The 27,837-nt window shown below is 47.3% G+C and overlaps 1 protein-coding gene across 3 annotated transcripts in view; it reads right to left on the bottom strand.

The window, feature by feature from the left end:
* Positions 1-1,159: 1,159 nt before the first annotated feature.
* The window catches only part of EIF4E2 (eukaryotic translation initiation factor 4E family member 2), a 29,410-nt gene continuing 2,732 nt past the window's right edge, over positions 1,160-27,837 (bottom strand). Inside the window, exons 2-8 of one of the 3 annotated variants that reach the window (XM_081051915.1) lie at positions 23,168-23,282; positions 22,017-22,151; positions 17,790-17,894; positions 16,439-16,591; positions 16,209-16,345; positions 9,755-9,831; positions 1,160-3,738 (exon numbers count right to left, since the gene is read on the bottom strand). In XM_081051915.1, coding sequence (XP_080908041.1) covers positions 9,786-9,831; positions 16,209-16,345; positions 16,439-16,591; positions 17,790-17,894; positions 22,017-22,151; positions 23,168-23,282 — 691 coding nt within the window. In that variant the 3' untranslated portion in view covers positions 1,160-3,738; positions 9,755-9,785. Of the gene's footprint in view, positions 3,739-9,754; positions 9,832-14,309; positions 14,569-16,208; positions 16,346-16,438; positions 16,592-17,789; positions 17,895-22,016; positions 22,152-23,167; positions 23,283-27,837 lie in introns of those variants that run through there. The other 2 variants (XM_081051916.1, XM_081051914.1) reach the window with 2 other exon arrangements.

Here is a 27,837-nt window from a genome sequence, read left to right as displayed (position 1 = left end):
GAGGCAGCGGCACAGCCCAGAGGCCCACGGACTGTTGAGCTTTGCACTCCCTCAGTTTGGGGAGAGGGTAAGAACATCTCACAATTAACCAGATCTTGGGCAGAAACAGAGTGGCTTCCGTGACACTATTAAAGTTCAAGTATGTGCCGAAGGGTGTGTATCGATGCTGAGTGGCTAAAGGTGAGAGGAAGGCTGTACCAGTTCCTAAGCTCTTTCCTCTCAGCTCCGCAGTTGTTTGTGAACTGTTTTATGGGTATTGGGCACACAACTCCACAAACAGCCCTGCTCTGCCAGCTGGCATGCACTGGATTTCCCCAACAGGTGCACTTGAGGGCAGCTTCAGAGCTGGAGGGAGGGCAGCGCCGTGGTCCAGCTCCTACCGGCAAGACCCCAGCCTCACTTCTCCACCTCTGCCCAGCCGTGTTCCCACCACTGCCGATGAATCCTGCTGCCATTTCCAAGTTCACAACCAGCGTCGTTTCACCTTCAGACACCAGTACCAGGTGGGCAGGATCCATCCTACTGGAGTCACTGCCCTCTTCATTTTTCTTTGTTTTGTTTTCTTCCTGCCTTTTTAAGTTACCGAGTCAACAATTCTATCTCACTGTGAAAACCACTTGCAAGCTTTCTGACTCCTACTTGGACCATGCCTGATCCACACAGAAAGGAAATTTCTGTTTGAGACAGTCATGAGACTGCACGCGTATTGTTTGAAATCCTTTGTGAACAGTAAGCGTTTTTTCTCTTGGTGTTTCACAGGGACATTGGTCATCTGATGCCCCAGGTGTCCATCGCTGGGCTAAGCCACTTAATCTAAACCACACATTCCAAGCCTAGGCCTCGAGTGATTTCTTCCATCAAAATCTCATTCTTTGAACTTCCTTCCATCCTAATATTCCTTACCCCAGTTTAGAAGCATTAAAATTAACAACTGTATCTTGATATTAAAATGTAAATTGAGTTTTGACAGTGACTAATTCTGATTAGAGAATATTGTTACAATGCTTTTATGCCCATGATTCTGACATTGTCTGACAATCCCACATTTTCTGTTCTGGAACGCATTTAAAATGAAGACCCATGCACCCAAAGGCAGAATTAATAGCAACAAAGTCCCAGGATCCCCACCTCCTTGTATGAAAGAGTCCACACTGTTCTTGCTGATATTTTCCATTTATTTACGGCAGCAGACAATTGCTCTGAAAGTGCAATACTGCGGCACTCCTGCCACAGGCTCCGCTCCTCCTCTGGCAAATACTGGGAAATTCATTCTTAAGAGCACCGTGGACCGCAAGCCTCTCTGGGTGGACAATTCTTGCCAGTGCCAATGTCACAGGGAAAATACACACACACACGAACAGAAGGATAAAAGGAGAAGAGCACTGGAGAGAGGGGCCCGTTTCAAATGGAACACTGAGCAGAGGGGTCATGGAAACAGCTCGCCTGTGCAAAGTGGGAAGTGACGCCCCGTGTCCCAGCAGCAACGTACATGTTTGTTAGGTTGGCCCTGGTGTGCCTTTTCCCCTTTTCTCCAGATCAGGTGACACCACAACCATAACTGGGTCACATCTCAGCGAAGCACAGGTCTATGGAGTAAGAAAGGAAAAGACCTCTCCAGCTAGTTTGGAAAATGGGTGGTGTGGATAACCTGACTCTTCAGCCTCCCCTTGAAAGCTGTCGGGCAGAATCTCTGGAGCGCTCTGGGGACAAGATGCTGCCTAACAGAAATAACTCTGCTTCTAAGCGGCATAGGGTCAGCATAGTTTTGATGGAAAAAACGACGACGACGACAACTTTCAAATACTGCAATGACAAAGAGGAAGGGGAAGGATGAGCAGCTCTAGAAAACACAACGGATTAAAAAATCTGAACAAATGAGACCGAAAAGGAAAAAAAAAGCAAAAACATGAATATGGACAATACACCTAAGCACTGGGCATGACAAAACCCTCACTTGTGAACACACTATGCACACGTGCACCCACAGCACACACAATAGGGAGATGCCCAAAGGAGGGCAAATCCACATATCTGCTCTCTCTGGAATTTTCATGGCCAATCTGAGTGTAGGCAAAAGTGCAGGCCTCCCTGGGGTCTAAACAGGCCTCGGGAGGCAGCCTTTGCCCCCGCGTTGGCCGATGCTACACCTATGTTTGCCCGAGCCCTTCCCCATCGTCTAGAATTTGTTCTTCATATTCCTGGAGTTTAAATCACTGCGAGATCTTTTCCGCTCTCACTTCACCTCTCATGGAAGCACCTCCCTTTTGGCCCCTATACCTCCATTCTTTTAAGAAGCAGCATTCGAGCCAGTGGTGATTAGAGGGTGTTGAGGAGTTGGAAGTAGGAGGAGAGTAATATAAATACAATAAGGAAATGCCTGCTACTCTCGTACAGTTTCTCTGAGCCCAGGTGGCTAAGGCCTCCTGGCCAGCCTGCAAGGATAGGTTTTAGGAGAGACCTTAATTTAAGGTACTTCGATCTCTGCTCACAAGAGCCAAGTATGACAGTGCTCCCTGGACGTTGCTGAGGACTGGTGCTTAGTACTTCCTTCCATCCGAGGTGCTCTTGGACTCCTCTGACATCAGGTCTCCTGAGTCAGGTCCCCAGCTCCGCGGAGGCACGCCTGGTCATTTCTAAAGCATGCCTGCAGTAGCCTGCAAAAGGTTTCTGTGGGCGTCCTGTGTTAACATGTATACACATGTGCTAACATGTGACCAGGAGCTGAGGGCTGAAAGCAGGTGTTTCCAAGCCCTGCAGACAGGCACACCGTGCAAAGAAAGCTGTCCATCACGGTCACCTTGTCTTCAGGTGTCCCAGTTTCAGGACCACAGAATTTACCACATTACATGTGAATACCTGCCGACAACCAGCTTGTGCTTCCCTTCCTCAATGAGGGGCATGCAAGAATCCACAGAAACAGGTGGGACGCACAGGCCCTGCTCGCCCTCAGCTCCAAAGCCTACACTTGGAACCTCCATTATAATCTCGCTCCTAACCAACTGGATTCTGCTCCAGCTTAATTACAGTCATACCTTCTAAGCCACCTCAGTGAAACGCGTGTGGCCCACTGGATTGCAATTCTAAGTGCAGCAGTGCCTAAGAAAGAAAGAGTCCCACAGGAAGAGGGAAGGCTGGAGGGCATAAGGCAGGAGACCACGCAAAATCAGTAACACCTTTTCAGAAAGTGGTGGGCTTTGGGGAAGAGGGGAGTGAAATAAACAAAATGTCCCAATAATTTAATGGCAGAGCTAGAAGAGAGCATTTACAGCTATTCCGAGACTCTCGAACAAAAAGCTCTTCCTGGATGCACAGACATTCATAACACTGATAATTCTCAGTTGACAGCTCTGGCTTGTACACGTGGTGACGACGCCCTTCGTACAGCAAAGAGCTCGACAGAAGGCCCAAGAGGCATCCGGACAGCGCACAGCAAAACGAAAGGCTGAACTCCCCCCACAGAAACCCATTTAAAAAAGTGTGTCTATTACAAAGTCACGTTTGCTGTTTCTCCACTTTACAAAGTCCACGATGCTGGAGGGTGTCTAGTAGAATCCGTCCTCCAGGAAAGAGTGCAAAAGGGAGCACACAGCTCAGAGATGTCCCTTCAGTGAGCAGATGGAAGGCCCAGCTGGAGACCTCCCATCCATTTTGGACAAACACACACATACAGAAAACGATTATTGCCAGCTGGTGGACTTTCACAATGTGATTTTTGTATTTCGAAAGCTTGAATTGTCCCTGAAAGAAAAACGGAGAAAACAGAGCATTCAATATACAGGTCATCTATGGGCAGCATGCACAGACAGGGGGCCTGGGGCCCTCACGACACACCCCAGGACCGTCCTGCCTTGCTAATCTAAGGCCAGCACAGCAACCCGCCTCCCAAGTCCCTTCAAACACTTCGACTCAACTATTTGCAAAAGCAAAAGATTAGAAATCACTCAAATGCACATCAGGAGGGGACTAGTTAAATATTAATGTTATGGCCCAGTCATACAATGGGACACTGTGTGTAGCTTAAAAAAAACAAGGAAGCTCCCTGTAATTCGGAAAGATTGCCAAGAGAAATTGATGAGTAAGGTGCAGGATGGTGTGCACACAGCACGCTTCCTTTTGTGGGAGGGGGTGGCAAGACGAAGGCCATAGTCCATATTCGCTTGTATACATAAAAAATCTCTGTAAGACTCCACAAGAAACCACCAACAGTGGTTACCTGGGGCAGGGGAAGGGGCCACAGCGGAAACTGGCAGAGGGAGTAAGAGTGGGAGGGAAACCTCTTTCGACTTCTTCCTTACACACACATACAAACACGCACATTTAAAAAAAAAGAAAGAAAAAGGAACCATACGATTGTATTATGTATTCAAAAAAATCAACCCACCAGCCAACCAAACAACCCTCAGTTCAAAACTTAAGCTGCTTACAAAGGAATATCCCAGTGGTCAAATCTAAGTACCCTTTACTTTAGAAATTTAACTATAATTCTTGAAAGAGAAGCGTGTGTGCGTGTGTAACAGACGATGAGATGTGACCTCCTAGTTGCTTTCTATTGCAGACAGGTTTGGCCACTTGCTAGTAACCAATTCTGTTCCCACTAGAAATCCAGCAACATCTTAAAGGTTCATATCACCCTTTGAATTTCAAAATCTAAGGGCTGGAAGGGGCTTTAAAGGTCACCTCATCTACTGCTCTAAACCAGTGCTTAAGACTTAAATTTGTCTGAAATTTTGAAACAGAAATTGTCATTAAGCTGATTTAGGAGCTGTCATGTCCCTTTAATTTTGATGGGGGCATTATAGGAACTTTGGCTTACTGACCTACTGTAAAGGTCCCACAGCTGAGCACACAGCAGTGGGTCCAGAGGGAATATACCCAGCCCAGCCAAGCAGTGTGCCCTCCTGCTACTGGCTGACAGGTTCTCCTCCACGATGGTGGCAGCTGACAGTAGCTAAGAGCCCTCACTACACAGAGAATAACTGCAGACAAGTACACTGAGAGGGGAAACGAGCTGGTGTAGGTGAACTCGGGCCAGCAAGAAACTGACGTTATCGCAAAAGCCCACTGGTATTTTTGTAACTGACATGCATGCCCGTGGAGCTCACGTATCAGTGGCTACTGAGCATGTCAATGATTTCCATCTAAGGAGTCGAAGACTCATCACAAACAGAATCTCATGGGGCAAGCATCTTTTTTAAAGGGGCTTTCAAAATGGCAGAGCCCACTGAGGTACCACAGCTAGCTAGCAAAGGGTAAGGAACATATCCGATCACAAGACAGAGGAAAGCAGGCGAAACTAACGTGTGGGCACTGCTTCTGAGACCCCTTAGGGACAAGGAGCTAGAATCCGAGTCTACATGACACAGGACACCTCCAATGACAAAGAGGTGGCAAGGAAGGATGTTTGCTGCATTCCACTTCCTCCCTTCTGAGGCCACCTCTATCCCTACTGATTAACTAGAACACCAAAGTCAATCAGCAGGGAGAAACAAGACTAGTGAGCAGACAGACAAGGTGTGGGAAAGTGGAATCAGACAATTTCCTGACTATGGGAGAATTATCCATCTTGGAGTAAGAGAGGGCAGGCAAGGATCTGGACTCAGCCATTTCAGCTGCTTAGTGACAGAACGAAGAGAATTTTCAGGATAAGTCATCACCGTAAGCAGCTCATCATCTTTTGGAAGAATTCCTGTACCGTGCGGGCGTTAGGTCAACGACAAATTCTTCTTTCTGTGGCAGTGAAACTGAAGAGCTCTGTAACACTCTGCCATTTCAATACTTAGCATTGATTCTAATTATTTCTATCACCATAGATCAATTCAGTCAGAAAATCTAAGAAGTCACAATCATTCTAAGGTCTATTTGTAAAATGGAAAAGAAGGAGAGGAGTAAAGGAGCCAGGAGAACCAGCTGAGTTTTTCCAGGGTTTGAGATAAAAGAAAAAAAGAAAGCAACAAGGGTGGGTGACAGGCTCCTGACAATGACAAGCTGGTGGCAGTTGGTGGCTTTGGTCCAGCCTTTCTAAAAAAAGTGCATTGAGAACAGCTCGGTGCCAAATTTAGTCTGAGGCATGTGTTCACCTCAGACCAGCTGGGAACTAATCCTCGGTTACGTTCCTCACCCAGGCAGCAGTGCAGAGAGATTAGGAGACAGGGAAAGGAGAATGTAGACAGGAAATGGCAGAGGCCACAAGCAACTTTTGTTGGTTTCTAAAAAGATGGGCCTCTGTTCTTTTGAAAGCAAACTGAAATTTAGAAAATCTAGTGAGCTCCCGAAACGTAGCCTCTCTGGCCACCTAGCAATGTTGGGATAGTGCATGGGCTATGGGGAAGGATTTTGTTTTTGGTTTTGATTTTTCAATGACATGAAAGATCTTTTAGAAGGAAATAAGAAAATGTTATATCCTCATCTGTGGATTATGTAAAATAAGCAACCAAGACTGAGCCCAGTGTATTGATTTAAAGGGGCTTTTCAGACATCAAGGTTTCTACTGTATCTTAATTTACTCCAGAAGAGTTTTACATTCCAGGGCACAGGACACGGGAGCTGAAAGACCCACACACTGGAGGAACTCCTTCTCTCCTGGGTGACCCTTTGTCCTGATGACAGTCCTCAGAAATAGCAGGGCCCCATCCAAACTGGCTTCCACCTTCAAATTCCCAGGCAACTTGGGGAAAACTGTTGTTCAGATACTCTCGAACAGCTCTCGTCTGCTGTGCCTCAAGACGACTGCCTTTTTGTACTTGGAGAGAAATGCCCAAGTATAAATTCTGGACAGAATGAACTGAGGTCGCGGTTAGCTCCTGAGCTGGACATCAGAGTGAGCTGGGTAGTCAGATCCTCAGCAGAATGCCTCCTGCTCTTGCAGCAACCGGCCACTGTTCTGGTGTCCACAGGGGGCACCAAAATGATTCTGGGTCCTCTCGGGAAAGCTGGGGGAGCCACCAGGAGGCGCCCTACCCACGTCTGCTCTGAAGGGACCTCCAAGAGCACACTCGCAAATCGGCCCCCAGACTTAAGCACATGTGGTCTCCAGGGGAACCTTCTGGCTATCAGCTGTCCACTCCAAGCCAGCTCTGGCTTCCTCCTGGCTCCTTTCTGCATATTGGATGAAACTATAAACCTCCTAGGTTCTGTGGGGCAAATTTCAATCTCTAATCTCCCACTGAGGGACCACACAAACTTCATTCCCCAACAATACAGATCACTGCTCCGAGCGTGGTGGCCCAGACACAGAAGTAACCAGAATCCTCCACCAGCAGCTAAATGGGACTTCTAGTGGAGCCACGGCTAAAGGGGCAATACTTATGTGTGATGGAAGTCAAACGAAATGTAATGGTGTAAAATACCAGAGGGAAAGTACGTGTGGCTCAAGAATGATTTAAATAGCAGTTTTGATTTCTTCATAGGTCATGATTTTCATAGGAAGTGGGGGGAAAAAAGGGAGAGAGGATGAGAAGGCTAAAGTGTTAGGGGCCTCTGAAACAGTAGCTCAGACAAACACCAGCTCGGCATATGTATCTTGTGGGAAGATTCTCTCAAGGTTAAATCAATAGAGATGAAATATGAAATCTTTTTCAAATCTGTTAATAAAATGAAGTGAGTTGATTTTTTTGGTTAGTCTCTCATACGCCTTTTAGACTTCCAAGTCTGTGCTTCTAAGCAGCAGAACAGCTAACCTATGAAGTGCTTTTCATCTGCTTCTACTGTGTTTCCCAGAAAATAAGACCTGGCCGGACCATCAGCTCTAATGCGTCTTTTGGAGCAAAACTTAATATAAGACCTGGCCTTATTTTACTATAATATAATACCAGGTCTTATATTAATTTTTGCTCCAAAAGACGCATTAGAGCTGATTGTCCTGCTAGAGCTTATTTTCAGGGAAACACATTAAAAAAGACATGGTGGAGAGACAAGAGAAAGAACAAAGAGATCCCAAAATGGCAATTATGCAAATATATGACTTTTCAAAGCAATTCAAAGGTATTTTTCTTGGGGGATTTTGTGTTAGCTAAGGGGAGAGGGAATAATTTTAAGTTTTCTTCCATTCTGACTATTCCAATTTCATTTTAAAGCCTTTTTTTCACGGAACCTGAGATGCTATTGATTTTCAAAGGTATCATCATTTCATGTACTTTAAGAAGTAAACATTGCCAATTAAGCTATGACTAACATCTTTCTTATCACATTCACTGCACACACCCACATTTTAGGGATATTAAAAGCAAAAATAATCTTAGAAGTAATTAAATATGGTCACATTATTAAAACAATTCAATTACAGCACCAGGCCTCTGGACGTTTACCTTAATTTACTTCTAATACCTGCTATTTTTCTACCTGCAAGTCACTGTACCTAACTGCACAGCTCAGGCACGTTTTTCATCCTGCTTCTACATATTAGCAGCCACCTCAGAATTCCATGTCGACTACCTTTTACAGACAAACCTTTTAAATTGCCATTTTTCAAATCCAGTATTATCATCTAAAAACAGAATTTATAATGAAGGATCTAAACTATTAAAAAAAAAAGTGGCACGAGAACAAAAAAATGTAGGGGCAAGAGGGAGCATTTTTGAGATCTTGTTCATCCGTCATGGGTCACCAGTTTGGCTCAAGTAAACTCTTAGAAAAATTCTTTAAAAACCAAATTTAAATAAGTAAAATAATAGTTAAAAAAAAAAAAAAAAAGAAAAAGAAAAAGAAAAGAGGCCGGAGCCGGTCATTCGGTGCAGGAATTCTGGGACTGTTCATCTGCTCACGCACTCAGACCTCTGGCCACCTGCTGCCGTCCTTCAGTGGCGTCCTCTCTCTTCCGGCCCATCTGAGGGAGGCAGGTCTCCTTGTCTTGAAAAAGCCTCATTTCCTTCCTGGGAAGGGGGCGTTCTGAGGCAGCTACCACAGTTGATACGTTCTGTTCCAATCTTAGAAATTCTCTGTTTCTTAGGAATGGTGGTTGGGTGGGGGGGTCGTTACAGTCCAGGAATATGCTCTCCGGTGGGGCACATGCAGATGCCGTCCTTGTATCCATTCCTCTCAGCCAGAATAAATGTCCCCGATGTCCTCTGCTCACAAAGCAGATGTGGACTTGGTACTCTCTTAACTGAACCACAAATGTCCTTCAAGGGAACGCTTCAGTTGACCCAGCCCTCGGTACCCTGGGGCCTCTCCCTGCCAGTAAATATGCAATGGTCTAGTTACAGTACAACTGGAGCTCTGTCTCCCCCGGAGCCCCGACACCTAGCCCCCAGTTCTCCTTCACCACTGGAACCCCGAATTCTACCACCATTTCCTCACAACTCACAACCACCACCAGCAAACGAGACATACCTCTCACCTAAGCCACGTGGCGGCCTGTAGAGCTGCCCTGTTGAGTCACAGGGCACTGCCCGATGGCTGAAAAACGGCCATGTCTGGGCAAAGGAGAAAGGACCTGTGGCACATCTATGATCGTGCGGTGCTGGTATCAGAAGAGATCTGAGACACGCTAGTCCGTGGAACCTCGTTTTCCAAATGAGAAAACAGAGGAATGGCGAGGTTCAGCAGGGGACGTGACCCAGGGAGGATGACACGCCAGCGGCTCTGGATTCAGTGTTTTTCTGTGAGACCGTGACAATCGGTCGGAGAGGCTAGCGCAGACTCAGTGCTGGCAGAGGCAAGGTTGGGAGCAAACAGGGAGAGGGCAGCCCCGGGAAAGAGGGGCCGTCCAGCTGAGAGGTACATCACAAGGTTACAGAGAAGATAGACAAGGCCCTACCCTGAGTGAGAGACAGAGGGGGAGCGTCCGATCAGCGGCCGCTGCTGTTCACCAGGCCATGAAACTCCTCCCAGGCCCTGACAAACCAGAGACAAAAACACAATCGCACATTCAGATCAAAGCGTTTTAACAGAGAGAGCAGACACATAACCCCACATCCCATGTCAGATGCCCTCAAGGTCGAGTGCGGCCCGCCCACACCTGGACACAGTGGCAAGGTTTCCCACCCAGAGCTTCCTCTCAGCTTAGCAGTGATGACCAGCACCTTTCAGGGGCACTTGGCACTCCTGCTGGCTTCTCCACTGGCGAAGTCTGGCCCTCACTATGCTCTCGGGGGTTTCCAAGTCCCCCTCTCCACTCCCTCAGCAAGTCTACCAGGGAGGCCCATGAGGTCAGAGCTCAGCTCAGCCATCACTGCAGACACCAGTTCACTGGACCAAAGGGCAGCAGTGGGACGTGAAGACAGGCGGTACAAACTGTCTTCATCAGGCCTCACCCTGAGGGTAACGGCAGGTACCCAACAGCAGCCAGGATGGCTAAAGACGCGACAGGGCAACTAGACCGCGTTCTCTGCTTTCACGTGTCCAGCGTTCTCACACTTCCAACCTCAGACTCCAAATTTCTATCAGGTTCCATTTCTGAAAGTAACCATGTAACTGTCTTAAAATTGAAGCTGTGTAGGTCACAGCAGTTCAGACTTCCCAGGGATTCCATGCTGATGAACTCAATTTAAAAATTGGGGTTAAGAAGGAATAAGAATGTGACTGAGGGGTAAAGTCTCATGCTGGTGCTCAACAAAGAACAGGCCCGGGGGGTGGGGGTCGAGGGTACTGACTGAGATAGGAGGAACCCACCCCCTACCGCACCTGGAAGCCCTAAGCCACCTCAAGTTTTCTCAGAGGAAATGATGTCCTACCTTATCACCCTGGCGACTTGTCAGCCCCATTAGGGACAAAGTAGCTGGTAAGTTCCTTGGGAAGTACACATATGATAGGGAATTTGTGCTTCTAAATCTCAAATTCCTTTCTGTCAATTATTCCATCCTTGGTTTAAAGGGGTAAGAATACCCAGGGTGCATATCATGTCATGCACTAGGTTTAATATTGTGGCCACCAAAATATATTTTATTACCAGGCTTTCTACAGGTAGCTTTTCTTCTTCTTCTTATGGTTTCTTCAGAGTATTACGAAAGCTACCAAAATATGCTAACTGAATTGAAGAAAAATGTAGACCACCGAGCAAGTGAGCAGCCTGTCACGTCACAAGCTCGGTTTCCACAGCAAGACTCCGCTCCACAGCCCATCCTGGAGATGGTAATGTGATGAACTCTTTGTGAGTCCGTGACTGACGTCAGAAGGCCATTTCACTCTTCACCCCGAATTAAGACACAGGCAAAGCAAAATCTGTGCTTGGACAATGACCCAGGAAACCTCCCCCTCATTTTAACAGTGAGATTTAAATTCTCTTTTAAGCAACTTAAATGTCAACAAGAAATTGCATGGTGTGTCGAAGCTTCATCTCATTTATCCTTGTTTCCAGAAAGGCTTACACTAGTCCAAACAGCAGTTCTGTGCCAAGAAACTGCAGAAATATGGATTTCAGAGTACCCCTCTAATCCATTCCAGTTATTAAACTGCCCTCCCATTTTCTTCAGAAATATCTTCCTCACATGGTAAATCCCAACAGGAGGAATCTGGGTAAAGAAATTTCCTCACAGGGATTCAGTGGAAATAAAATAGTTGGTCACAGTCATTGGTCTAGTCACTCTTACTCTTGCAGGTCACGCTCGGCTAAAAGCAAATCAACCTAAAGCTGGGTGCGAATATTCTAGCTATTTTCCATCTGGCATCCCAGGCATATTAGGTAATATTAAAACTTGCTTCTTTTAAAGGCAAAAAAAAAGAACAAGTTAAATGTTAAAAGTGTCATATGAATGAAGCTTTTAAAATTACTCTGAGATTGACATAGCCTACGGGGACTTCTGCACAAATTCATATGACAGAATTAACAGGGTCCTTTAAAGACCACTCTTGTCTCAGCTGACTGACCAGCGAGCAAACAGAGCAGAGATCTCATTTCTGTGTAACTCTACGTGTCCCCATCCCCACCCAAAGTCTGGCTCCCAGCCTCACTCTCAGCTGGCCCTGGACACTCATGGACGAGCCCAGCCTCCTGCCCATCCGGGCTTTCTTTACTTTGAACATAAGCAGGGGAGTATGTTTCATAAATGCGAAACCAGGCCAGCAATTATGCCAGTGTAAGCCGGTCCCCTGGGCTATGATTTAGCTGTAACAGGAGAAGGGATGGTTTGGTCCTTGCCTGCAAACCTCAATGCTTAAGTACAATGAAATCTAGACATGGTCAAGGAAATCCCCCACGATCTGACCCGTTTTTCCTCTAGAATAAGGAAATAAAAAGTCACCTACCCTCACCTTTCTCTGCAGAGGGGTCTGGTCAGTCTCCTCAACACTGGGTCCCAGAGTGAAGCTGGGCCTGTGTCCCCCTCTTACACTCCAGACCAGAAGCACAAAGGGATTCAATGGGACTATTCCCAAGAGGGATTTCCTCACACAAGACACTGCTGCTTTACATGGCTCCGCGCCCAGTTATATCTTGGTGGTCCCATGATTCTGGGTTGCAAGTCTGGCTGTTAGGAGATTTCTTCTCAAAACGGAGGATAGTGAGTCCCTTGATGTCCACAGGGCCCAAACGTGTAGAACCTCAACTGCGAATGACCTCACTGCAAGGAGTCATGCACCTGAGCTAACACTCAGGTTAACAAGTTCCCATTTCTCAATGGGACCCATTCAGCCTTAAGAGGTGAACTGTTGGTAGTACAAGGGCGGGGGCAGCAGCAGGCATCCCCTGTGGAGCACAGCACAGCTCACCAGGCACTGTGTGTGTCAGCATTTGCCTCAGCTCCCCCAGGAGCGCAGCAGGAAAAGGCGACAAGCAGTGTGATGGGGGGTGGGGGGGAGGGGGCTAGAAAAACCAAACAGTTGGAAAACGACATTGGCAATGGAACCAAAACACAGGAAGGTGGAGGTCCACTTGACTGAGAAACAAGCCACTCCTAAAAACGCCGCTCCCCGTTTCCAGCGGCCCTGCTCTCCAGAATACTTTCTTCCTTCATTTCCCTTGAATTCTCAAGTCCCCGCAGTAGCTGTTCCTTGGCTCAAACAAAGTCACACCTGGGTGACAGCCACAGGAAGCGGACAAAGCAGACCAGCTCTGACTCTGCTCACATGTGGCCGGGCTCAGAGGGGTCTCGGGAGCCGTTTGGTGCTTTCTGATCAACTCTTACTCAGGAGGGGGACATCAAGCTCACCCCTGGCCCAGTTATATTTGCTGAAGTTAAGGTCAATACATGGGACATAATAGGGGAAGGCAGGAGGGAAAGGCCACAGAAGGTGACTCTTTTTGACAAATGCTGCAAACAGAGAATAGGCATCTCCACATACCAATACATCTCCCATTTGCTAGGGACTCCGACCAAGTTTGGATACACACTAAACAAGGCAGTGACACCAACACCTCCAGAACGTGGAGCCCAGGGTGCCGGCCGTGTGTGTGCTGTGGGACCCTGGGCCCCATGGAGACTGCTGGTCAGTCAGGATGGCACAAGCACAGAGTGCTGCTGCCCAAATGGGCCAGCCACTTCAGAAAACTCCCCATTCTACCCGCAGCCACCTTCACAGTTGCTACCAGGCAACCTTTCTAGTGTCTGGAAAAACATTCGTTTCTGGTTTGGTGGTAGCTCCCAAGAAAACCTGCAGTAACACGAGGCTTGCTGCAATTCTGCATGCAGGTTAGGGGCCTGCAGGCCCAGATGCAGCTCACACAAGCCAAGCCACAAAGCACAGGAGGGGCTGGGATGTGCTATGGTCACGTGGCCTGGGGAGCACACTCACACAGGCCGCAGCTGCTTCGCAGCCCAGATCCTCTGCACAGTAACCCAGGGAGAAAGGGGACGGCTGGCACCTGGAGGCCTTGCAAGCAGAGCGAGCTGAAAGACAAAGATGACCTCAGGGGAAAGCAGAAGGGAGAAGGCTGGCAAAGAGCTTGTGGCTCGGGCAGCAATGCGGTGAGGAAGCCCCGGGAACACAAAGCAAGGAAGCTACACACATACAGCCACATACAGATGGAAGCAGGGCTTTCCCTCCAAGCGAGAGACTTCTTTGAAGTAAAGGCAAACAAAGTCAGCGAAGCCAAGGCCAAGGGTCCCCCTTTCCAACCTGAGCGACTTTCCAGCCGAATTCTGCATCAGCAATCACTGTCCTTGTTGTGAGCGTGACTAGATGGAAACTAAAATTCAAGTACCAGAAAATGGGGTCTCATTTTGAGAGCTAGATGTCACCTCATCATGTCAGACCTCAGCAGAAGTGGAACAAAATACCACGTGACACAGTACAAAGGGCGTATGGAAATGAGGCTGCATTCCCCCGATGACCCTCCATGGAGAAGTCTGCTCCATTCCTTAATATGGTGACAGTCAGGCTGAAAGGCCACTTCTTTGATGCGCCATAAAGAGCAAGAGCATGAGACAAGCTAGTTTAGCACCATTTATTAAGTGATCTCAGCTGTTGTTGTAGCTGCTGCGTGTCAGCCTGTTCTTAAAACATAAATGCTCTTCCAATTCCTCTTGTCCAGGACAGAAGGATCTTCCAGGTAGCACGCCAACAGAACAAGATACTCCGATGATGCCAGCTTCAGTGATGGTGCCATCCAGAGAGGGAGAGGGTCATGGCACATTCAACCGCGACTTCCAGAGGTTTTGAAAAAGGAGCCTTTGGGGGCCCAGCCTGCCTGGCATTCTAGTGGAAGTGCAAAAGGTTGGCACATTGGGAGAGGAAAGAGAGGGAGACGCAAGGGAAAGTAGCATTTGGGGGTCATGGAGGGTTTTCTGGTCCCTGTAGCTGCAGGGCTGGAGTACTAGGCAGACCTCTGGATAAAGCAGTGAGCAGCAGACTAAGACAAAAGCCCACAGGTTCTCCTAGACTTGTACACATTTCTGTAAAAGTCAGGAAGAACTGCCTCAGGCTATTAGAGAGGGAGAACAGTGGAGGGGGAGAGTTGAAAAATACCTCCTTCCCTTTCCTATCCAGGTGAAAAGCTTGCTTTTGGGGAGATGGGTTGGGGGAAGGAGGGGGAACCTTGGGAACCTTGAACATAAGAGTCCTGTAGAAAAAGTACACGTGGATCTCTCCAACCTGCACTGAGTCTGGCTGGAGGGCAGAAACTACTTCTACCCCCAGAACAAAGAATAGGACAGATCTGCCTAGAGGAAAACAATGCTAACACAGGACTGCTAAGTCAAGCCACCAGGGCCATGGCTAGCTAATAACTCTTGGTGGCTCCGATGAGACCCATCCGGCCATGCGATTATGGACCAACTCCTGTGCGGCACTCGCAGTTAGAAACTGGCCCTTGGCTAGTGGAAGCCAACCCCTCCCACAACACTGTCTGTGGCTGTTGCACACCATCGCTGGGCTCGCTATGAGTCTTAACAAGAGTACCACGGTGATGACATCACTAACGAGATGATGACAGCAATAACGTTACTTGGCCCTGTACGAGCAGTCTCCGTCTGAGGACCTCCAAGTACAAAGACTCAACCAGCCTCCCAACAAGCTGTTAGGTGAAGTGTGACTGTCCCCCATTTTACGGATGGGGAAACTGAAGCAGTGGCAGACTTGCCGAAGGCACGTACTGATGCTGCAGTCGAAGGAGAGAACTAAGCCTGAGCGTCCTGACCCCTAGCCGGCTAGCTCTCCTTCCAGTTAGAGAAAACCTAACGGCTCCTCCCCACTGAATGCACTTGTGACATTCGCTGAAGGAGCAGGCCCCACCGGTGACTCACGTGGGGACCTCCAGCGCCATGTCCCTGAGTCTAGGTAGAGCGCAAAGCTTATGTGCCCGCTGGCATTCACGATTCTCTTAGGTTCTGCTCTCACGAGCACACTATTCTGCTTCCTCTAGGATTTTGGCTCCACATACAAGGAAATGGAGTCGCCATTCCCGATAAGAACTCAATTTCTCAGGACAAAGAAACAGACTGAAGCTAACAGGTTAACAAGACATGCAACAGTGGGGGAGGGGCAGACACGGAGGATTTGCATGTGCAGTGAAATTATCTTTAAAAAACAGCAAGAAAAAGAGCGCTTTGTCTTTCGTTTTAAGATAGGGTTAGCCCACGAAAGACAAGACAGCCTGTGTACATAGAGCAAGCCCAGGCGCTGCGGCTGGGGTTCTGCAGAGGGCTCTCGGAGCAGGCGCACAGGGAGCCTCGCCAGCCAAGAGCGGCTTCCAGTGGCTAGAAGCCCTAGAGGGGAAGACTGGTCTGTCCCTTCTCCGTAAGTCAGTCTCCTGTACGACCACATTCCTCTGGACCCAACTAAGGACCTGCTTCTGCTAAGCTGAGGGAGACGTCCCCCCAAGCCCCCCCAACACGTACTTGATGCTGTCGGTGTGGGTTTTGTATTCCATAATGGTGTTGGGAGGTAGGTTAAGCACTCGCCGAAGCGTATCCCGGATTCGGGCTGTGGTTGCTTGGTCGCTGGCAGTCTTATTCCATATGGAAATAATGTCCTCCTACAGGAGGAGCAGAAGGAGTCATCAAAGCACACCGCAGGCATGAGACAGCAAAGGCAACACGAAACCAGACCTGCCCACGGGGAGGCTTACCTGAAACCGGACAGAGACCACAGCCCCACAGATCTCCTCCCCAACCATGAACTGTTCCCCCAACATGGCCAGGATGAGATTCTCCCAGCAACGGGACGCCAAGCCCTTCCGCAGCCGAATAATCCACTTGCCACCATTTTTATTTGCATCATCCTGGGAAAAATCAGAAAGCACAAAAGTTAAAACATGGCTTCACAGCTGTGTTCTTTTGCATGAAGTCAGTAAAAAGCCAAGGACCCCCTGGACACCAAGAGGTCTCATCACCTTCCAATTATTCAACTTCATAGAAAAAATGATGGTAGAACCAGGGAGAGAAGAAACAGGAAAAGAAAGAAAACAAGGGAATCCTTATACAAGCCATTACCAAGAAATGGCTAAACTACCCCTTAAAAAGAATCCTCTTTTTCCGGAACTACGTTAGGAATCGAAATGGTGTCAGATTTCAAACACAGATCATTCCTGACTTCATTTGCTAAGAGTTGGCCAAGCATCATCAGGTCCCAAACACACAGACATGAAGCCCTGTCTCTACCCAGACTCAGTCTAGTCGAGGAGACAAAAAAAAAACACCAATTACAGCATCCAGTCTGACGAGCGCTGCTGTAACAGGGATACACACAGTAAGTGAAAGAAGGACAAGACAGAAACACTCAAGCAGAGGACACATGTAAGCTGGGTCTTGCAGAACCTAGGAGTTAGCCAGGCTGAGCAGGTGAAGGGCTCTGGGAAGCACAGGGCTGCGGCAACTCTGAGTGTAAGCAGAGATGCGAAGGAAGGCTCGCTGTGCTGAAAGGAAGATCAGAGGTGATGGGAGATGGGGACTGAAAGGCAGATTAGGTGCAAGATCACGTGAGTAGTGGAGGGCTGCATATGATTAAAAAATATTGGGGGGCGAGGGGGAAGGATGTGATCACGTCTTCTAGAAAAATGCCCTGGCATCAGAAAAGAAGATGGATCACAGCAAAGCCAAGAGATCACAGAGCTCAGCTTTGGGTCTCTGGTTATCATCTGTAAGCTTGTTTATCACCCATTTTAATCATAAGTATACCACAGTCACATATCACACACACACAACCAGTTCTATGGGAATAAGGGTAATTTTTTTTTAAAAAAGCCCTTTAATGTTGTTGCAATACCATTTTAGTGATAAAACAATCTTGCAAAACCACCCATCACCAACCCACCCACACAAGTACTAGCATTGTGTCTTTTCCCAGACGTCTCCATTCTAAGGGTGTACTAAATACTGATGCAGTTTTGAGAGAAGACTTTCAAACGCTTTTAAACTTGGCCAAAAACCCCCCAAAAAACAACTTGCTCAGAAAAGCAGTCCGAAGCCCCTACTGCTCACCTCCCACATGGGTTTAATTCCTTCTTTGAAGAGATGGAAGTCACTGTGGCCTGTCAGGTCCCCGGGACGTACCATATGGCTGTAAAACCTCCAGAACTGTTCCACCTGTGGAGAGAAGGCCCGAGTACCAACGGTGTGTCTTTTCTCTGAATGAATGCAAGATTCACTTAAGACAGAAGAACCAACGTGGAAGTCACACTGTTACAGGCTGTACTTTGGGGGGATACATTTTCATCTGGAGGACCGTGTGGGAGGGAAGGCATGTTAGACCAAAGGACATGGTTCAGATGGGTAAACGAAAAACGTAGTATTGCTGATACAAGAACAAACTCTTTAGGTGAGAAATGCCAGCCTCAGCCAGGAGCTGTAGTTGGTGAGGTCACGTCAGCCAATACGCATCCTCCCGCAGAAGTCGCAAGATAACCACTGCATGCTGTGCAGACATTGTTTTCCACAGTGGAAACCCTTTAGTCCTGAGGGATAGGGAGTCCCACATAACCTCCGCCTGAATGTACTTTTTAGAACAAAATCACCTCTTGACCAAAGACTGTTTACTGGCAAATAGAGCTACAATGGAATACACTTCGTTCTGTTTCTTACTGAGTACACATGACAGAGCCAGCTCCGTGCACGACTGTCCCCCATGGCGCCTTTGCAAGGCCAGGACGGCCCAAGCAAGGCATAGTCTCTCATCTTGAGGGTTTCAGCCCCTCTTCTTGGCTAGAACACTTGTGCTTCTCCTTGTTCCCCCTTCACAGTGCTGTTAGAAACGTAGACATACTTCTCGACAAGCGTAGCTCACTGATGCTCACCGTGCTATTCCTGTTTCTCACAGCAGTGCCTCAGCAGGAGGTTATGTCCCTGTTCCTCTGTGATTCAGAGGACACCTACCAAGTGCTGGCCAGTGAAGAGGCCACTTTAGGAGAAATGACAAAATGCGGAAGAGTCTGAAGAGAAATAGTTGGCATTTGCCAACACACTGAAAGCAGGTGCTGAATGCACAGACCAGAGGTCTTATGTACAGATGTGGAGAGCAACTGAGGAGAACCAGACCTTCTACTGTGTGAAACGGCTGTCCCTGCAGTTCCTCTACAGACCAGAACATGTGCAATGTCTCACAGAAGTCAGGAAAGAATGTCATTTCTAGGACTTCAATACAGGGTCTCATCTCAGCAACTGCTATGCTTAACTGTACACAGTCATCTGGGGTAGTAAGTGGCCGTATGTATACAATGAGCAATAATCTTTTTCCACCCTAACACAGTGGGAAGAAAGAAAGTGCACCCACTAGAAGCTTTGGCTTACGGTGTATTAGGAATGGGAGGGGGGTGGTGAGGAGAAAAGTACACAAACCAGCCCCAATTCCCCAATTAAGCGTTGTTTTCTTAACGGTTTAGTCTCCTCCAATCTTACACTCAGACTATACAATCTTACAGCCACAATCTTATATCTAAATGAGAGATAAAGCAAGCAGCTCAAGAAACATTATTTTTTTTGTCCTTCTCTTTGAATTTTTTTGTCCTTCTCTTAAGGTAATTTTGGTTTTTGAAACCAAAAAATAAAAGAAGTGTTCAGACTCAGCATATGAGGTCCAGAATTTGCCTCAGCTACCTTACCCATTTTACAGTTGAGGAAATGGCTTCCCGACTTGCCCCAACCCAGAGTTCAGCCCCGGAGCAATGAACCTTGTGGCTCCCAAGCCTAGTGCTCTTTCATTTCAAAATGCTGCCTTCTCAGTTTCCCTGATGCAGGAACTTTTCCATGTTGTTAAACGCCAGGACTAAGGACTAATGGGAAATGCAGCCCAAATGCTTTGGGTTTAACAATTCTATTTCGCAATAGAATTATGTTCTGTGAGGAATTTCATATCGTGAGGCATTTCTTAATGCCCTGGATTATACAACAGCAGACTGTAAACACTGTCACGCATCCAGTGAGCATTAACCCAAGACGATGCTGTGAGAAACTACGCAACTCAACATACGTACCAAAACAATGAAAACAAAAACCTCTTTTCACAAGTTGGGTAAATATATATATGCTTTCCTTAAAACGTAAAGAAAAATGCTAGAAACATTTGTACTCACCACCACATAACTGAACAGAACCCCGAATAAACACCTACTCCCCAGTTCAGTGCCTTCTCTGATCCTCCAAGCACTCACCCGGCTCTTCACAACATGATGGCTGCCATTTTCCTGGAATGTCTACCATTCCCACAGAGCAGGTCATGACATTTTTTGTGACAGGTTCGGGAATGTTTAGAATACAGTTGACCCTCGAACAACACGGGTTAGAACTGCGAGGGTCCACTTATATGTGCTATTTTTTCAAATGACCCAGGCAGTTCAAAACCGCCGTGTTGTTCAGCGTCAACGTCATGGTCAGGAACCAGCATATGCAGAGGGCCGACTGCAGTTATACAGGATTGCTGACCGGGCGGGAGGTCAGTGCCCCCAACCCCAGCGCTGCTCAAGGATCAACTGTATATGGATATTTTCAGAAATTCAATTCTCTGCCAAGGATTCCTTTCTCTTCTGGTCACCTGATCAAAATTTTAAACTTCAGGGTAGCTGGATGGCTCAGTTGGTTAGAGCAGGAGCTCTGAACAACAGGGTTGCCAGTTCGATTCCCACATGGGATGGTGGGCTGCGCCCCCTGCAACTAAGGATTGAAAAAGGCGACTGGACTTGAAGCTGAGCTGTGCCCTCCACAACTAGACTGCAGGACAATGACCTGGAGCTGATGGGCCCTGGAGAAACACACTGTTCCCCAATATTCCCCAATCAAAGTTAAAAATAAAAATTGTATCCTTGACCTTTAAAAAAAATTTTAAACTTCAATCTTAAACCCATCTCCTCCGAAAGATGCTTTCCCCAAGTTGAAATTAATCCCTTCCTACCTTAGAACTCCCAGAGCTCTCTAGCCACACCTTCCCAAGGGCACTTCTGTCTCCCTTGTTATTAGAAATTCCTGGCCACGCCTTATTTCCCTAAAGGCAAGGTCTTAATTCATTTTAGAACCCTACTAGTGCCTTGAATGCATTCAACAAACATTTCTGGAACCAAATATGCACCAGTGCACAAGCTATTTTTAATATTTCAAAAAAGCCTAAATTTACCAGAGATAAGGGAGCATATCAACTCAGCACAGTAATCAGATGACCTGATGAATAGTTATATGTGTAGTATATCTCATTAATAAACGAATAAATAGATATAGTTTGTCAACTCGTTGAGCCACGTCATGCATTCTGGTGCACTGGCAGAGTGAGAGAATATGGGCTTTGAATGTGGCCTGTCCAACCTGAGTCTCAACACCGGTCCTCTACTTACTCAAGTAAATGGCAACCTACTTGAGACTTTAGATCAGATACTTAAGTCTCACTTTTCTCATCTGTAAAATGTGGATAACATACATCACTGACCTCACAGGGCCATCATAACGATTGGAGGAAGTTACGCAAAGTGCTTATTACTGGGTGCTTCCTCTGTACTGATCTGTTGTCATGTTTACTGTCTATTAGTTTCCTTTTCTAGTGGCTGCACTTTAAACAGGACAGGTACCTCAATAATGACAAGAAAATAACAAATCCTGCATTTGATTCTGCCCATAGATGGAATGTACAGCACGCAAGAAGTACATAATAATCTTTGTTGAACAAGACTGGTTTTAGTTGCAGACAGCTTCTCAGGGAATACAACCCCAGCTGTCTGTGAGAGTGCGAAGACGAAGCCTGGGCTCTCTGTTCTAACAGTACCCACAAAAACAATTATTAGAGATTTCATTTCCTTTCTGAAGACAGGAAAAAGATGCCACTTTATACATAATCATTAACCTGTCCAAAACCCTGATGGGAGGTCCTTAAATACAAAAGAGACTTCTGAACTTGACCATCAAACTTCATGAGAACACACACCACGTATTATAAAATTTTGCATCACCCCTGACACTTTGCACATAGTAAGCATTCAATAAATATCTACTTAAACAAACCTGTATTTTTGCACTGTTCCCTTCTGATCAATTCCATAATTCCCATACTTGCTACCTACAGATGTCTAGTGAGAAACCTAAGAAGGAACAAATCTGACCTCAGAGACTCAGATCCATTGACTGAGGAAAGCAGAATCCTAAACAGGTTTCCAGGAGGATGAATAAACACAATATAAGCATAGGCAGGAATTTACTACCAAGGCCCACGACATTAAACCCCTAAGTACTCACAGAGGCAAAGGTGCCGATCTGTTTGATATTCTGTTCGTAGCTCTGCGAGCTGGTGGGACGGCCGGGGGTCCTCCTGGAGTACCAGAAAGTGTAATTGTACTGCAAGGGGTGCTCTGCGGGGCCAGGGACAACAGCCTGTGAATTTAAAAAGGTGTGTTCATCCTGGGCATTTTTCACATGCTCTGAGACTGAGAAAACATTTCCCAGTGTCACCCCTTCCTACCACCACAGCTTAAAAAGGATACATTCTCAATTACCTGCAACTAGGACCTCAGATTCTGCTGACACAGTAAATTTCTTTAGTGGTTAATTGATTCTCAATTCTTGTAACATTGTATCAGTGTTCTTATGGCTTTTGTAACTTTCTACATAACATAGGTACTTAGTTTCTATCCTATCTCAAGTATTTCCAGGCCCAGCACCACCTCCTCTATGATATTCTATCACTTACCTGCTATCACTTACAAGCTATTTAATCTGTTTGTGCCTTAGATGCTTATCTGCAAAACGGGGAAAATAATAATAACCATCTCATAGGGTTACTGAGAAGATTAAATAAATTAATAGATGTAAAGTGCTTAGCACAGTGCCTGGCTCATAGTAAGTTGGCTGCTATTATCATCACTGTTAAATGTAAGCTTCTTGATCCAGTTTCATTCACCTTTGTGTCCCCTCAGCACCTAAGATGCTTGCATTTAGAAGGCAGTCAATATTGTGGAATGAAGCAACTCGTAATTGCTTTGATTTTTCAAGAAAGAAATTGATCCAGTTATCTCTCATTGTCTACATTTCCTCTTTTCCAAGTCACTTTCAGCTTAGACTATTACTGACTGAAGAGTCTAAAATTTCAAGGCATGTACAGCAGCATCTTATGAAGCACTAACAGCCTTGTTCAACTCCAGGGTTAACCTCCCGTACCTCAGGCTAGGAGAATGCTGGAAAGCAAGAAAGCATCTCAAGGGTCTGTGACAGGGAAAAGTTCTGAGCTCCCGAAACGAACTCTAGTGATTAAACAATCTTTTCTTAAGAACAAAATCAGATATCACAAAACAGTATGCAATCAAGTTCATCGGTATCTTCCAGATACCAACTCCATGCGATAACCATGTCTCAAGCCCAAAGGCACCCATATCTGTGCAACACAAACCCACCTTCCTCTTGCCGCCGCTCTGACTCTTGTCTCGTTCCGTTTTTTCCTTCTCACCATCTTTCTGTGCGCTGTTTTCTTCGTTCTGCTCATGGTCCCCACTGTCATCATCTTTCAATCTAAATAACAAAAGCAAAACAATGTCAATCCGTGATTGAGCGGACTATTGCTTACCTAACAAAGGCCCCAGGTCACGAGAACTACCATTGAAACAACCCGAAGTCACTCAAAATACTGGCAATGAGATGCGAGAAAGGCAAGGAAATGCAGAAAGTGAATTAGGAGGATTAAACGAAAATGAAATACCCGTCAGCTAATGTGTGAATTCCAGAAAGCACCATCTACCAGTTTTCTAACAGGCTGTGCAAAGAAATAAGAGGTAAACAATTTAAGAAATTGTTTTCTCTGCCAAAAATAATCAATAATGAGAAGAGTTTCTGGAGTAAATAACTGCTCTGGCATTTCAAATGAAGTTTAAAAACGACCTGTCTTTCTTGCCACTTCTAATCATCCCTTCCATCCTTCGCCACTGCTACTGCGTTAGCTCAGGGCCCCTCGTCATCTCAGTTATTACAGAAAACTCCTAAATGGTCTCCCCAGCACAAATCTTCTCCACCCCTTTTCCATCCTCCACAGCCACCAGCATGATCTTCCTAAATGCCAATCTGATCATTTAACTTCCATGCTTAAAAGTCTCAGCAGTTCACTTACCCTTTGATGTCCACCCAGCAGGACAAAGCACAATGACTGAGTGTAAGATACTCTAGAACCTGACTCCTGCCTAGGGCATCCTCTTTCCCTCCCCGACCTCCCAAAGCAACCTACATTCCCACATCTGTGCTACCTGCAAACACCATCCCCCTCAGCCTGGGGTGCCACTCTTCCCACATCTGTTTTTCCTATGAGATGGAGGGATCCCTTAGAACAGTGTCTTATTAATCTTTGTATCCCCAGCACCTAGGACATGAAGAGGCTGTCCTAACATGCAGCACAGATCACTGAATCAATGTTAAATAAAAAGAAATGACTGACTATCTTCTTGCCTTACACATACTCAGGGCCTTGCTCAAACATGCTTTAGGTGCTACCTTTTTAGGAGCAGTGAAACTACTCTAAGGCTTTCAGGTACACCTAACGTTCGCTGGACCCAGAAGGTGAGTTCACAAACATGATAAGAATGCTGCTTAGTCTAGAGCTGGACCATTAACTTATCATGGACCTTCTCAAAAAGGTCCTTTCTCACCCGAATGACTATCTAGTCAAGTGGAATTAGGCACAATTCTCAAGAAAGGTACTGGAAATGCTCAAACTATAACTCAGATATTACCCTATACAGATACAGAAACCTGCTATAAAGCATTTTACATTTTTTTACCCATGAATCCCCAGTGCCTAGCACATAGAAAGCATTCAGTAAGCACCAGAATGTATGAGCTAGCCATGTGGTGGGGGGCCTGCTCTGCCCATTTCACAGCCCTAGCTGTAGGATATACTCAGGTGGTCATGCACTGTGCCATGAGAGCCCCTGTCCCCACCCTGGCCAAGATATGACTATGAAGGGCATTTGACCAAAGGGCAGTCCAGCCTGGCCAATAACCTGTGCCTCAGGCAGGGCCTTGCTCGAAATTACGCGCACATTCCTCCCTCACCTTTTCATCCACACGATGAAAGACCACAGAGTCAGAGCTGGGGCAGTCACATCGAACCCATACAAGAAAAACCACGAGGGAATAAAGACAAGGAACACAAGCAGAGAAAGCCAGTGCGGGGGAAGGAGGGAGGGAATGAACAGATGAGCAGAGAAAGTGGAGGGGAGCGTGGTTTCATTGCTGCTATTTCATGGGCTTGGTTCAACCACCCTGGACTTCTGGGAGACCATTATCTGTACTTACAATACCCCTCCCCCTATAGGAAACTTACGTTGGTTTGGTCTCCTTTCCAAAAGGGGCCTGTCTAGCACGTCCCACAACATTTACCAAGCACCTACTGTGTGTATCAGACACTACAGAGAGCGCCTGACCGAGGAGCTAAGGTACACGACTCTGGCTTCACACGGTACACAGGCCCCTGCTCTGCCTGCCTGCTCCCCACATACTCCTTTCACTGTAGCCCTGACCTCCCCCCTCTGTTAGGCTCATTACGTGGTCTCTTCTTGGAGAGCCGTCTTTCCCCGCTTAACTTGTCCTTCAGGACTCAGATTGAGGGCCATTTTGTCTTGGCAATGCTTTCTAATCTCTCCCTAGGCCAAGCTGGACTCCCTTCTTCGGGACGTCCCCACATAAATGCTTGTACTTGTCACAGCTGTACTGTCAGGGCCAGTGTTTTATCTCCTGATCTAGAACATCTCATGGCATTTTTCTATCGCACAGGCCCCAAGACAGCTCCTGCCTCTCTTTAGGGCATACCCCAGGGACTCAAACCATTTCCCTCTCTTCTTAGCTCCCAGCCCCCACTACATCACCTGGGTTCCCTTTGCTTTAAGTCTTGGTTGAAGAGGGACACCGTCACCCAGCATCTCATTTTGCTAGAGCCCCAAGCAAAGCATATAACTTCCTTTCTTTTTAGTGGCTTTGCTGCTAACCACGACTAGAAAACAGAAAAACAACAACAAAAATACGTGCGAGGAGAAACAACACTGATCCCTGAGTCACACGTCCAGACTCCCTTCTAAGACAGCAACTGGAAACCCTAATGGGCCTCCATCTTGAGCTGTCATTTCCTGAGGGTGCAGCTAACCAACCACCTTGCCCTCCAAGCCTACACGTAAGGCAAGTCATCTGTATGCTGTCTTCCAGAGGCTACTCCTCCCATCTCAAAGCTGGATTTGAGCCAATCCAGACTGAAACGGCAGAGTTCCCTGGACTCAGGCAGGGAATTAGCACCTCTGAGGCCGCACAGCACACTGGGTGGCCCCTAATTAGCTCACCAGGCGTATGCCCAGGTAGGGCCTCAGACTCTCTGACTACAAGGCTTCCTTGTGGGTGAGAACTTGGTCTAATTCATCCTTATATGTCTACTACCAGACAGTGGCAGAAAACAAACATGTTTAGCGAATGGATTTCTAAAATCAGAGCAATATAAGGCCGAACAGGATGAGTGCCAAGTAAGTGATTCAGACAAGAGTTAAGGAGGGGCCAAAAGCTAACAAAGACATAAGAGAGGCAAATCAGGTTTGGCGTCCAGATCTGAAAACCAGGCTCATCAGAGCCAGGACTGCAGTACAGGGAAAGAATCTTGGGATTTGCATATGAACCCCAAGGATGGCAGCTAAGGACTTGACAGGTGGAGGGGGCGGGGAGCAACTTCACTCCCAGAAGCAGAAGCCACACAGTGAAGGAGGCTGGCGTTCCTTCATCTGAGCCCACAGCTCAGATTTAATCTGATGAGACCACAGCGCTCAGCTCCAGGCACTGGACTTTTAGGATTCTGGCAACTGGAACTCGGCCTTAGGGACCAAGTGGTGTAGAGTGGCAGAAGCCAAGTACGTAACAATGGTCTAAAAACTGCAGACTTTTTACATGAAAAACAGTAACAAGGAAACCAAAACTAGGGGCAGGAGTGCTGTCTTCAATTGCTCATTTCAAATGAAAGAAAGCTTTGTTTTTTTTCCTGCATAACTGGAAGACAGATGTTAAAAAATTCTGGCGCAGGATAAGGAATAGTTAATAATTACAACTAATTAAAATGGACTCAGGTTAATTTTTGTCAAGAGGTACTTGAGCCAAGGTTAGACAACAAATCTGGGTTTGAATCCCACCATATGGCCCTTGCTGTTGTGGGCAAGTTCCTTAAGCTCAGGAAGCCTCCTTTTCCGTCTCTATAAAAGGAGGTACCGGGATCCCCTTCGCAGGGTTGTTAAGGACTACGAATAATACGTGAGACGTATCCAGCAAGACGCCGTGTAAGGCATTATTATCATTCTTTTTTTAATTGTTCTTTCACTATGGTTTTATTAGGAGCATTATTACCATTCTTAAATTAGCTTACTGCAGACCTCCAAATGATTTGGGCAGGACTGGGCCACATGACCCACCAAGTGTCTTAAGACAAAACTTTGACTTGTGCCATTCAGTGAAGGAAGGGGACACAGCACTGGCAGAAAAGTACACTGAGGCAGGGTTTACGAGGGGGGTAGGGGGTGGGTGCAGAGCTGGGCTCAGCTGCCCAGCAGGCCGCAGAAGCCCTCCGCCAAAAAGTACTAGAAGAGGCCTCTGGGCAGCCGGGAGACACTCCTGGGGGGCTGCCTGCGAGGTGGGCACCCAGGACCTCGAGGTGGGCGCCCAGGACCTGCGAGGTGGGCACCCAGGACCTCAAGGTGGGCACCCAGGACCTGCGAGGTGGGCACCCAGGACCTGCGAGGTGGGCACCCAGGACCTCGAGGTGGGCACCCAGGACCTGCGAGGTGGGCGCCCAGGACCTGCGAGGTGGGCACCCAGGACCTCGAGGTGGGCACCCAGGACCTGCGAGGTGGGCGCCCAGGACCTCGAGGTGGGCGCCCAGGACCTCGAGGTGGGCGCCCAGGACCTCGAGGTGGGCGCCCAGGACCTCGAGGTGGGTGCCCAGGACCTGCGAGGTGGGCACCCAGGACCTCGAGGTGGGCGCCCAGGACCTCGAGGTGGGCACCCAGGACCTCGAGGTGGGCGCCCAGGACCTGCGAGGTGGGCACCCAGGACC

The sequence above is a fragment of the Rhinolophus hipposideros genome (assembly GCF_964194185.1).
Source record: "Rhinolophus hipposideros genome assembly, chromosome: 6".
Lineage (NCBI taxonomy): Eukaryota > Metazoa > Chordata > Mammalia > Chiroptera > Rhinolophidae > Rhinolophus > Rhinolophus hipposideros.
Note: the sequence above shows the minus strand (reverse complement) of the source record. Positions and strands in the feature narration are given on the sequence as shown.